At 50.7% G+C, this 12123-nt stretch overlaps 3 protein-coding genes across 3 annotated transcripts; 1 reads left to right on the top strand and 2 right to left on the bottom strand.

Annotated features, from left to right (window-relative positions):
- Window positions 1-526: 526 nt before the first annotated feature.
- Window positions 527-1696, bottom strand: LOC121590233 (TOX high mobility group box family member 4-A). The gene is made up of 2 exons (XM_041909716.1): window positions 1214-1696; window positions 527-1142 (listed from the first exon to the last, which is right to left on the bottom strand). The coding sequence occupies exons 1-2, from the start codon at window positions 1508-1510 to the stop codon at window positions 879-881; spliced, it is 561 nt and encodes a 186-aa protein (XP_041765650.1). The 5' UTR covers window positions 1511-1696; the 3' UTR covers window positions 527-878.
- A 55-nt stretch (window positions 1697-1751) lies between these two features.
- On the top strand, window positions 1752-5865 carry LOC121590224 (probable DNA mismatch repair protein Msh6). Its single transcript, XM_041909700.1, has 4 exons — window positions 1752-2681; window positions 2756-5275; window positions 5342-5497; window positions 5591-5865. The coding sequence occupies exons 1-4, from the start codon at window positions 1935-1937 to the stop codon at window positions 5708-5710; spliced, it is 3543 nt and encodes a 1180-aa protein (XP_041765634.1). The 5' UTR covers window positions 1752-1934; the 3' UTR covers window positions 5711-5865.
- A 94-nt stretch (window positions 5866-5959) lies between these two features.
- On the bottom strand, window positions 5960-11030 carry LOC121590227 (glycoprotein 3-alpha-L-fucosyltransferase A). The gene is made up of 6 exons (XM_041909711.1): window positions 10619-11030; window positions 9231-10544; window positions 9057-9141; window positions 8244-8839; window positions 7323-7506; window positions 5960-7240 (listed from the first exon to the last, which is right to left on the bottom strand). Exons 2-6 carry the CDS (start codon window positions 9317-9319, stop codon window positions 6713-6715), a joined length of 1482 nt encoding a protein of 493 aa, XP_041765645.1. The 5' UTR covers window positions 9320-10544; window positions 10619-11030; the 3' UTR covers window positions 5960-6712.
- Window positions 11031-12123: the final 1093 nt, after the last annotated feature.

Raw genomic sequence — 12123 nt, 5'->3', positions numbered from 1 at the left:
TTCTCTTTTAAGGATAATGGATAGGTTAGTAAATTTAGATGATATTTGGTAACACCTTATATTATACCACCAGCCAGGGCAGAAAAATGAGTTCTTTTTCCCTCCCGAGCCTCGGTTGGTTAAGACATGCGCGCGAACCTGCACTGCACACCACCACCGTCACCTACTGCGCTTACGCCTACCGTCGTTACCGTCGGTGCGCTTACGCCTACATGTTAACGGTTAAGAACGGTTCAATGTTACCAAAACGGGATCGAAGTGCGCGGACATCACCAGTTCGCAGTAGGCGCGGTGGGGTGGCTGCGGGGCAGGTGTTATTAAGAAGCTCTATGGCCTCTCTGGAAAAGAAATTAGTGAAAATCTGTTTTAATGATAAATAATGTTGAGCTGTTTTTTTTTTTTTTGTAGACCACTGTGTTGAAACGAATCATAAACTAAACTAATACCAGTACACAAAACACACACACCAAAAGTAACAAAACTCGTGTTTTAAAATTTTATAATAAAACAAGTTTGTTCAATTGATGCGAAAGAAAGTTCAGTTTAATTCTGTTCAGTTCGTGTGAGTTTCGAAAAGGTGCGAAAAATCGTGAGAAAATATAGAAAATGATCAGGACGACATCGTCCCTGTTTGAATTCTAACGGCCAACAAAACTGCAGTGTAGAACCTTACAAATGTCAAATAGATACAGCTAAACGGCTGTACCCGTCGGTATTCTAAGTCGATTGTGTAACGAAGGAATGTTCCAGGGCACCGGCACCGGATCCCGGATAAACAAGCAGAAGGTATGGTAGTTTCAATGCATTGAAATCATTTATGGACTAATCCCTTTCAATGCTGTGGCCTAACGTATCACCATTTCACAAGACTCCTAAAGTTACTGCGTCGAAGGATCGTCTTGTGACAGGTTATCCTTTTGGAATTTGGCAAAAATAGCACGACAGTGTAGGATAACGCACTTCTGACTGCAGTACTCATCGAGCCACTCCCAACTCTCGATCGCTCGATTGTTGCAACCCGGTCTAATGCACTGTTGCTGCCCTTTCGACCGATTGGAATGCTGCGTTGGAAGCGGATCGGATGGCTGCGTCTCTTGCAACTGTTGCTGCTGTGGCTCTAGCAAGTCTGCTACATCCAAGACCTGCAAAAATATATCATTCCCCGTGCTTATGCATATCTATTGTTACGTATCAGTGATCGCTGTTTTCCTACCTTTGGTGCTGGTTGGACGTACTCCTCGAGTATCATGACCTCCTGGATCGCCTGCTGGTTGGTCAGCAGTGGCTGATCAGCAATTGGCACCGGTAGCACCGGTAGGCTCTGTGGTACAGCACTGACCGGTACCGGCTGATGCTCCTTTAGTTGTTCTTCCGATTGCGTCACTATCTCGAGTTCTTGAATGTGTATTATGGTAACATTTTCTAGCGGCTGCTCCTGTACGGTGTGTACATTTTCATTCATCTGCACTACCTGCATCACAGCGCCAGTTTCGCCGCTCACTACATTCATGTTGTTGTTTACGGAAAAGGCAGATTTGTAACGCACCACCGCGAAGAGGTCTTTGTTGGGGCTTTACGAAGCTAAATAGCAACAAAACTAAACAATTCTCACGATGGGAAATGAACGACGCTCAAACGGCGAATGCAAACAATAGGCAGGTCGCTCTGGAATTATCCCGAATTTCGTAGTAAAATAAAACATTTCGATGAAGGCGACCCATTGTGCATGTTCAGCAAGCAGCCGAGATGAACAGAGCGCGGTGTGCTGTATGAACCTTGACCCAACACGAAAAGCGCGCGTCAAACGTCAAACACCCAAACAAAAATCCGCGCGCATGCTGTCGGAGCACTTTGTCCGTGTTTTTGTGCGAAACAAAAGTGTTTGTATTGTAAATTTTTAAAGTACTCTAGCTAGTTTGTGTGCCCGCTGAGCGATGTCGAAAAGCAAGGAAAAATTTCCCAGCTCCCCAAACACACTGCACAACTACTTTGCCCGTTCGCCCGCCAGTACGAAGAAACTCCCGGGCGCCAATCCATCAACCCCTACGAGTGCGCTTGCCGCTGGGCCAAAAGCAATCTCTTCCTCCTCCCATCAAGCCAACAGCGGTACACCGAAAAGCTCGAAAGCTGCCGTAAAGAAGGAAATCGAATCAGCTGGCAAAGAAAAGCGTCCCGCCGTCGTAAAGCCGGACGCCGATGAGGGAGACGAAGAGCCGATCGGAACGCAAAAGAAGCGTCGCCGTATCCTGCTGCTGGACGATACATCCGACAACGAGGAGGAGGATGCAGGCGGTCGCAACAACGAGAACAAACCGAACAACAATAACAATCAGGAAGGGTACGATGAGCAGACGGGGACGAAGCGGTTCGCGCTGCTTTCGTCCTTTGAGCGGCCATTAGAAACGGCCGAAACGAGCGAAAGGCAGGCAGGCAAGGGGGAGAAACCGCTCGACGGAACGGACGAGGGGCCGGTGCAGAAAAAGATCAAGCTGGAAACGCTCGCCGAACCGCACGATGAACCCGGAGCCGTGCTGGACGAGCCGACCGTTTGGACGCACCAGAAGCTGGACTTTTTGAAGCCCAACAAAATCAAGGACATTCACGGCAACCGACCGGGCAGTGAGAAGTACGACAGCAGAACGCTGTTCGTGCCCGATTCCTATCTCAACACTCTCACACCGGTAAGATTGAATCCGGCGCTCTTAAACAAAAGGCATCTTAAGCTCATTACCTACCCCTTTGCTTCTCCTCACAGGCCATGCGACAGTGGTGGATCCTGAAGAGCAAAAACTTCGACTGTGTACTGTTCTTCAAGGTGGGCAAGTTTTACGAGCTGTACCACATGGACGCCGAGGTGGGTGTGACCGAGCTCGGGTTCAGCTTCATGAAGGGAGAGTTCGCGCACTCCGGCTTTCCCGAGGCGGCGTACGACCGCATGTCGACCACGCTGGTGGAGAAGGGCTACAAGGTGGCGCGGGTCGAGCAGACCGAAACGCCGGACATGATGCAGGAACGGTGTAAGGTCGAACGCACGACCAGCAAGTACGACAAGGTCGTGCGGCGTGAGATTTGCCAGATTACCGTCATGGGTACGGAGGTGTTCGGGCAGCAGGTTACCATCACGGCCAACCATCAGCCGCGGTACATGCTGGCCATCACGGAAAGTGGCCGCCAGGGGACGGCGAGCTGTCGGTACGGCGTTTGCTTTATCGACACCTCGATTGGGCTGTTCCATCTCGGCGAGTTTGACGACGATAATCAGCAGTCCCGGCTGCTTACGTTCCTGTCGCACTATCCCCCAGTGCTGGTACTGCACGAGCGGACCACACCGTCCGAGGGAATGCAGCGCATCTTCAAAACATTGCTAGCGAACGTCAAGCGGGAAGCCCTCACGGCCGGGACACAGCTTTGGACGGGCGAGAAAACGCTCAAGTATCTGGCGGAAACCATCTACGGGGGCTCGTCGAGCGAAGGGTCCAAATGGCCAGCAGCGTTGCGCACCATGCTGGACGAGACCGACAGTTTGGGATTGACGCCGAAGGAATCGTATCAGCTCGCGCTGAAAGCACTGGGCGGGTGCGTCTGGTATTTGCAGCGATGCCTGCTAGATCAGCAGGTCCTGTCGCTTGCCACCTTCGAGGAGTACGTACCGTTGGATGAGCATAGAGAGGCAACAGAGACGATCGCAAAGCGGATAGATGATGCTGCAAGGGCCAAACGTTTCATGGTGCTGGATTCGATCACGCTAAACAACCTGAAGATCGTCGGTTCGGAAGGCTCGCTCGTGGACCGGATGGACCACTGCTGCAGCAAGTTTGGCAAGCGACTGCTGTACAACTGGGTGTGTGCGCCGAGCTGCATAAAGGAGGAGATCCTGCAACGACAGGAAGCCGTGACCGAGCTGATCGAGAACGTGGACTTGCTGCAGGATGTGCGTCAGATACTGGGGCAACTGCCGGACATGGAACGGCATTTGGCGCAGATTCATGGCTTTGGGCTCGCGCTCCGCGACCATCCCGCCAGACGGGCCATCCTATACGAAGAGCACGTGTACGGCAAGAAGAAGATGCGCGATTTCATCGCCACGCTCAAAGGGTTCCAATCGCTGCTCCCACTGCCCCAAATGTTTGCCAGCGTGCACTCGCGTCTGCTCGTTCGCCTCACACAGAAAGCTAACTCCAACCCGGCCGGTGCCTTCCCGTCGATGGAGAAGCAGATCGAATTCTTCGAAAGCTCGTTCGACCACGAGAAGGCACTCAAGAGCGGCAGCATCGTGCCGGAGAAAGGGCTCGACACGGAGTACGATGCGATCGAGCAGGAGATCAAAGATTTGAACGCCGAGCTGGAGGCGTATCTGGCGGAGCAGAGCAAATTCTTTGGCTGTACCGTCAAGTACTTCGGCAACGACAAGAAGCGCTTCCAGCTGGAGGTGCCGGAGGGCAGGGCGAAGAAGGCCACCGGCGACTACACGCTCGAGGGCACCAAGACGGGCAAGAACGCGACGAAGCGGTTCCACACGGAGGAGACGCGTCGCTTCCTGAAGCAGATGATGCTGCTCGAGGATCGCCGAAAATCGGTGCTGAAGGATCTGGCGCGACGAATCTTTGAGCGGTTTTCGCGCGACTACGACATGTGGAAGGGGTGCATCGAGCTAGTGGCCACGCTCGACGTGCTGACGTCGCTGGCGGAGTACGCCCGCACGGAGGGTCTCTCGTGCGTGCCGGAGCTGCTGAGCAAGGACGAAACCGGAGGCAAATCGTTCATCGAGATCGAGGAAGGCATCCATCCGTGCCTGTCGAGCGAGGCGGCCGAAAATTTCATCCCCAACGGTACGGCTATCGGGGGCGATGGGAAGGCGAACCTGGTGCTGCTCACCGGCCCGAACATGGGCGGCAAGAGTACGCTCATGCGGCAGGTGGGTTTGCTGGCCGTGCTGGCCCAGATTGGGTCGCGCTTGCCGGCCGAAGCCTGCCGCATGACGCTGATCGATCGCATCTTCACGCGGCTCGGTGCGAGCGACGACATTATGGCCGGCCACAGCACGTTCCTGGTGGAGCTGAACGAAACGTCCGCCATCCTGAAGCATGCCACCGCCGACAGTCTGGTGCTGCTGGACGAGCTGGGCCGTGGCACGGCAACGTACGATGGGACGGCCGTGGCCGGTGCGGTCGTCCACTTTCTGGCCGATCTCAAGTGTCGCACCATGTTCTCGACCCACTATCACAACCTGGTGGACAGCTTCCACGAGGATCCACGAATCGCACTGGGGCACATGGTACAGTTGTATGATGTAGGGGAAAAAAGGCTGGAAAATATTATAATTGTTCTTGTGCTCTTTTAGGCCTGCATGGTGGAAAACGAAGAGGGTGATGATCCCACACAAGAGACGGTCACGTTCCTGTATCGCTATACCGATGGGGCATGCCCGAAATCGTACGGATTCAATGCAGCCAAGCTGGCGGGAATGCCCACAGCCATCATCAAGCGTGCGTACGAGGTGAGAGTAGTCAGTCGTAGCGTGATTTCGATTTAGATCTTTCTTAACTCTAATGCCTTCTGTTTTCCCTGTTTTTTTTCACCTCCATTCTAGCTCTCTAAAACTGTCGAAAAGGAAGCGCTCAAGCGCAAGATACTGATGAAGCTACTCAAGCAAGCGCCACAAAACGAGATCAAGGATCTGGTGGTGAAGCTTAAATCATTCCAGTTTTAAGTGTGTCCGGATGGTTTGTTTGTTTTTTTTAACTATCTTCATGTTAACCACTATTAATCCACACCACCATACACCACTCAGTATACGTTTAGATGTTACGTGCCATAAGTACAAATTGCAAACGAATGAAAATACATACGAATTCGCTGCTTCCCGCAGGACAAAACCAAACAAAAACTGCACTGCATTGCTTGTCATTGTCATACGTTTCTTTTATCTACATCAAAAAAGGTAATGTATTTGAAAAATAGTTTAAGTAACATAATTTCCTCCCTTAGCGCGCGGAATCGGTCTGCATCGCCACACGTTGGTGCCGCCTCGCCAGGAGTTTAAAATGGTGTACTGACTACGAAGAAACATATGTAAGTCGATTCGCCTCTTGCAACCGTTCCCATTCCTTCGGCTCCTATTTCGGTACAGCATTTGCCTACTTGTTGCCTTTTTTTCTACTTCTTCTTCTTTTGTTTGGAAGGAACATAAAGCACTTCTGACTGTCTAATTCCGCTTATCCGTATGTCTTTCTGTTGTGTCTGTTGCGTCTGCTGCTGCTATACTAATTGTTCGCACGCCTGAATACTGTGTGAGCAAAGTATGTGTGTGTGTGTGTATCAACTCCCTCGCAACTCCCCGGTCCGTCCGGAGTAAGCGACCACCACACCATAATTCGTTTGATTTGTAAAATAAATAATATGCTAAATAACTAGCTAAATAACATAGTAAGAAGCATCTCGTCGGCGAACTCTGACAGCTACCTGAAAATGAATACTAAAACTCGTTTGTGCTTGTCCGGAGGGGGCACGTGAGCGCCACCTCATTGCACAGATCCTCGCAACTCTAAAAGCATCCCAAAGGAAAAACAAAGGAACTTTGCTATAACAATACAATATACCGTGCCTTCTTGCCCATTGTTGCAGCCTTCGGGGTCGTAGGTAAATGTGGCGCAAAGTAAAAACCCGAGCGACCCCATCGTCCGGACCGGCGAAATGTATGCGTCCTCCACGCTCATCGGCTGTCGGCCACCATTGGTTTCTCGGGATTGCGCGCCCGGAAATTGCGCCAGGAGCCGTTGGTGCAGACGCCCGGTCCGCGCCACCACTCGTTGATGTCGTCGTACGATTTGGGCCGCCGGAAGGAGGCCTCATCGTGCAGCATGGCGCAGACCCGGCACCAGTAGTACGTGTTGATGAACTCGCCCGTACCCTTCCACTTGAAGTACGAGTTGTACAGCTCGTCGTTCCGGTCGAGCAGGTGCAGATACTCGGCCAGCTCCTTCGGCGAGCCGAACTCGTCCACGTGGATGTAGGACTTTTGGGGCGAGCTCGCCTCGTAGTCCTCGGGCCGGGCGCCCATCACGATCGGCAGCACGTTGCGCGTTAAGGCATTGACGAAGAACTTCTCCGTGATGTAGTCCTTGCAGTTGGAGTTCTCGAAGGCAAGGTAGAACTTGTAGTCACGGTCCAGTATCTCGAAGCACCGTTCCGCCGTGCTGCGGGAGCACTTGAACGTCCCGCAGGCGCCATAGATATCGACCTGGAAGGTTTTACGGGAAAGGGGCAAAACAAACAAACAAATTAATCCTAATCGCATCGGTACGATAGAGCGATGTTCGTACCTGAATGTACTTCTGGAGCTCGTGGGCATACTGGAGGCGCCCGTTGCGCGCGCCACAGTTGGAAACGAACCAGGCCACCTTGCGCGTCTTGTTGAGCGCGTAGTTGCGATCCTGCTCCACCTGCCGTATGCGAGGATCGAAGTATTCCCACTTTTCGTACGGTGCGACAATATCGCTGTCTTTCCTGTTTTGGTTTTAGAAGTCAAACATCATTTCCATTAGATTTCAATGATTTCTAAGCAAAGCAAAAAAAAAGGGCTTTCAGGCTATCCTCTAGTGATGGGAAAGATGCAGATCTCTTCGGAATCAATTCTGGCTAGCACCGAAGTTTTCTAGTAGATCCAGAATCAGTTTCTAGAATCGATTCCGGAATCGGGTTCGAAATTGGTTCCGGAATTGGTTCCGGAATCGGCTCCGGTATCGGAATCGCTTCTGGAATCGGTTTCGAAATAGAAATCAGCTCCGGCATCGGAAAATCAGTATCGGTTTTGAAAAGGATACGGTTTTGGCATTTTCATATGAATAGGCGTTTGTGTCCAATGATGTACTAAGTATTGATAGTCGCAGAGAATCAAAATTTACTTGTAAACGATTCTGGAGATTCCCGGACTGATTTCGCTTCTGAAACTTCTTATTTCAATTCAAGAACTGATTCTCATTTCGAAGCTAACTCCATACTTGGAGTCAATCCTGATTTCGTTACCGGGGCAAACTGTGATTCTCAGATTCCCGATTCTGATTCCGGAGCCGGCTTCGGAATCAACTTGGGAATCGGTTCTGGAATTGACTCCGGAATGAGCTCCGGAATCGATTCCAGCATCAGAACCGGAACCGGAATTGATCCCGAACCCGGAATCGAAATCGGGAAGGTCCGATTCCGAGCTCCCATCAACTTCCCCGTACGCAATATCTTCCCCGTACCTATACGTGGCGGTCCAGTTGAACACGTCCGGATACTTCACGTGCTGCGTGTGGTACGGGCACTCGAGAAAGTACATCATGTAAATCTGGTACGGCGATCGCGGCACCGACGGCGGTATGTAGTGGTCCTTGTACAGCACCAGATCGGCCGTCGAGGCCTTTTCCCGCTGCGCCGTAATGCTGCAGGTGGAAACGGGACACTTGGAGCTGAGAAACACGTCCCGCCCGGCTTTCACGTTCCACGGGCTGAGCCCGTTGTACAGCAGGATCGTTTTCAGCTTGCCCTTCCGCTTGATTGTCTCGTAGTTGGGCGGTACGAACATCAGCTGGTTGCTGATGCGATCGCCCCGTGCCGTCTCGCTCGGCAGCAGCCGGGCCAGCCGCTTGTTCGTTTTGCGGTTGCGCCTCGCCGGCTTCGGGTACCGCATGCCCTGGGAGAAGTACCAAGGCAGATCGGTCGCGGTCAGCGCCTCACCCTTCGCCAGCTCGCCCGACCGCGCCCGTCCGTAGTCGAACGGGTCGTCGTTGTTCCCGCGGTCCCGGCCCGGTCCGTGCTGGTCGGCCACCTCCGCCAGCTCCACGGTGGTGACGGAAGGCTGGGAATGAGAGAATAAGAGAGTTGTAAAATGTGTTGTTACTCGTTACCGGTACAGATTAGAAGGTCAGCTATACAAGCCGATGAAATCGCAGCACAACATGTTGCGCGATGACCGGATTAATTATACACCAAACGGATCTACACCGCCTCGCGGTTTATCTGCGATGGTGCAGCTGTTTAGCTGAGTTTACAGCAATAGTGGGGGGCTACCGTACCTCGTGCCGGACGTTCGCCTCCTCCAGCTGGTATTCATCTCTCGCGTATAGCACATGTGGCGATTTGGTACTCCAATCTTTATCCCTACAACAAAAAAGCGACACAATTGAATTGCAGAATTTGAAGTTAACCACGTTGAAGTGAATTCATCACTGCGTCACTACAGCACTTACCTTAAATTAAACACTAATAATATCAGTACGGCGAAACATAAAACAAGAAAGAAACACTTTTTAGGCGACACCTTCGAAAGTCTCATCATAGTCACATGTCCGGCCTAGTTTTAGCTTAGGTTTAGCACACGGTTGGCCTGCTTGTGGCCCCGGTTTGACTTGGAGTTGTAATTTGGGATGGTTGTTTTGTGTTTTATCCCGCCGCCCCCCAAATCGGAGATGACTCTGGGTGGATCCTGCTAGAGGGATTACAATCGGTAGGATGGCTCCAAAGCCATGGCGTGCCTGTAACGAGGTAACTTCAGCTCCACAGGACGTCCCACTACGCGTCGCCGGGAACGTCTATGCACGATGATCACGCTGTTCCATACTTGCTCTACCAACCCAAAAAACGGTTTCGATTATCACTGTTCGCTCGTGCGGTTGATTCTATCGTTGCTGCCACATTCAGACACGCGGATTGCTTTAGGTTCTGTCCGCGCCAGGGGCGGATATGTGTGTTCACCAGTGCACTCTGCTCCGAATAGAGGGCGTACTGCATAAACTAATTTTCACATACACACACACGCACTTTCGTGGGGTGCACACCACGCTGATATAGCCGCAATGTTCACGTTTAATGTTCCGTAATGTTTCGAATTATGATGTGACGGCCGATTGTGTGCCCAAAAATCGACTCAATTATTGTTGTTCACTTCTGTGTGTTTTATTTTTTTTTTTTTGCTTGCTCTCCACCAATCCCAGCCACCTGCGACCACGTTTTCTGCCGCGGGGTTTGTGCTGCTGGTCAATCTAGTAGGCCCTCATCAGCACCGTTTACCGAAAGGGGCGGCTTAGTAGGCAACTGGGGAGCGTCACCAAAAACCTATCTAAAACTGCATCTCGTTCAGTTTTTCCCCCATTGCCTTGTGTAGTTCTGGGTTTGCGTTTTCAAGAGCATCGCCACAAAAGGGGGTTGATTAAAATTGTTGTGCTTTTTTTTTGCGTAATTTTCGATCCAGCAGCAGCACCTCGTGAATACGCGTGTGTGTTCAATGAGCGTGCTCGGGGAGGTCTGGTAAGTTTGTTTTAGAGCACAATTTCTATGGCAATTCGACGCAGTGTGTTAATGTGGTCGATTATTTCACGGTTGTGCGATTGTGCCACCAGTGCGCGTTTCGAATACTCGAGCGATTATTGGCCAGAGGCTTAGCTTGATTTCGCCATTAGGATACGGTACCTCAGTCTGAGACGATTTCATAATTTTGGTTTTGTATCGGCCTCTCCCTGCTCCGCTGCGCTTCACCAAAGGACTCTGTTCGTCCTGGGCTCTCCCTGTCGTTGAATGCAAAAGGTAGATTTGGGTGTCGAATTTACGGACACTACGAAACACACACACAAACACACACCTGGAATTGTGGATGTTTCTTGTTCGGAAGATAGTGGCCTCTTGTTTCGTGCCCTGGAAATCTTCGCCCAGAATCCTGAATCCTGTACCAACCAACCTCGACCACCGTACGTACTAAACCCGTGGGCACAAGGGATACATTTTGTTCGACTACTGTAGCTCCGAAACCGCGGAGACAACAACCGTCCGCGACCCAAAACGGATGACAACCAGTTCTCTCTCTTTCTCTCAGCTTCTCTTTCTCTCTTGGTCTCTCATTTAAGTTGAGTTTATTATTTTCCTGAATTTTCCAGCGTAAGGGTGAAAATGGAACAGTACACGTTATCCTTGCCACTGTCATTACCAATACACACAAAAACACAGAGGCAAACGCACGTAAAGGCGCACGTGTATGTGTGTGTGTGTGTGTGTGTGTGTGTGTGTGTGTGTGTGTGTGCGTGTGTGCGCAGGGCAAAAAAATCGCCAACTCTGTATCCTAGCGATGTTCAAATACCACTCCCCGTGTGTGTTGTTCTCGGCTACGGCAACAATTAAATCGTTCCGATAAGGGAGAGAGAGAGAGACTGTTATTCACGCACACACTGGAGGGAGAAAAGGATATCCGCGGAGAAAAATGAGAAAAGGACACCTTTGGGTGGCTGCTTTGATGGTGTGCTGTTGATAGAAGGGTGCGCGCGCGAATGTGTGCATGCATTGAGAGAGAGAGAGAGCGAGAGTCAGAAAGAGAGACTTCAGCGACAACAACAAGGGGTGGAAAATGCTCGCGTTTGCACACCCCACTATATTGCATCCAATGCCTAAAGCCAATGTTAGGGAAGGAAGGGCATTTAATTCGAGGGAAGGTTGTTATGTAGAGATTTATGCTGCACCGGGATACGTGTGGTACATGCTAGTGTAGAAATGCATTTCACCACGTTGGAAATCCGAAAAAAAGGAAATCGACACAGCAAACTTTTTATTTAGCGTTTATAGCGTTGATTTTATTTTATTGACTTCATTCACGGTAGTTTTGTTATTGCAATTCAATTGGAAACATGTAATCGTTAGTATAGTTTTGTTGTTTTTTTTCACCCCGCTCCCACTCTCCTCTATCTGTCCCATCTTCTTCCCTGCTGCTTGTCCGTGTTCGCTGTCTGTTGTCGCAATTTGCTCGAGAATATATATATAGTAATGCTGTACTATTCCCTCCCCATATTCGTGTACATTAATAATAGATTTAATGTATGTTTTTGTTGTTGTTGTGAGTTTTGTTTTAGCAAGAAAGTGATAATACCAGCCCCATTGCCAGACCCATTTGAACTGTGGGTTTCGCTACTGGTGTGTAGTGCGCGATTAATTTCGCTCGATCGTACTCGATCGTGTGTATCTTACTCTCCTCCGGGCCGATTTCTCTCTCTCTCTCTCTCTCTCTCTCTCTCTCTCTCTCTCTCTCTCTCTCTCTCACGCTCACATACCAATATCCTATCCGCATCGCACGTGGTAGGGATTCGGGGCGCGGTCTGGATT

Source organism: Anopheles merus, chromosome 2R (genome assembly GCF_017562075.2).
Source record: "Anopheles merus strain MAF chromosome 2R, AmerM5.1, whole genome shotgun sequence".
Taxonomy (NCBI): domain Eukaryota; kingdom Metazoa; phylum Arthropoda; class Insecta; order Diptera; family Culicidae; genus Anopheles; species Anopheles merus.
The sequence above is the reverse complement of the archived record's forward strand: the minus strand, read 5'-3'. Positions and strand labels throughout refer to the sequence as shown.

Coding starts and splice junctions, on each gene's coding strand:
- LOC121590233 (XM_041909716.1), bottom strand. CDS start 1,510: ATGAATGTAGTGAGCGGCGAAACTGGCGCTGTGATGCAGGTAGTGCAG. Junction 1,143..1,213: donor ACGTCCAACCAGCACCAAAG/GTAGGAAAACAG, acceptor ATATTTTTGCAG/GTCTTGGATGTAGCAGACTT.
- LOC121590224 (XM_041909700.1), top strand. CDS start 1,935: ATGTCGAAAAGCAAGGAAAAATTTCCCAGCTCCCCAAACACACTGCAC. Junction 2,682..2,755: donor ATCTCAACACTCTCACACCG/GTAAGATTGAAT, acceptor TTCTCCTCACAG/GCCATGCGACAGTGGTGGAT. Junction 5,276..5,341: donor GAATCGCACTGGGGCACATG/GTACAGTTGTAT, acceptor GTGCTCTTTTAG/GCCTGCATGGTGGAAAACGA.
- LOC121590227 (XM_041909711.1), bottom strand. CDS start 9,319: ATGATGAGACTTTCGAAGGTGTCGCCTAAAAAGTGTTTCTTTCTTGTT. Junction 7,507..8,243: donor AACTGGACCGCCACGTATAG/GTACGGGGAAGA, acceptor AAACCAAAACAG/GAAAGACAGCGATATTGTCG. Junction 7,241..7,322: donor AGCTCCAGAAGTACATTCAG/GTACGAACATCG, acceptor AAAACCTTCCAG/GTCGATATCTATGGCGCCTG.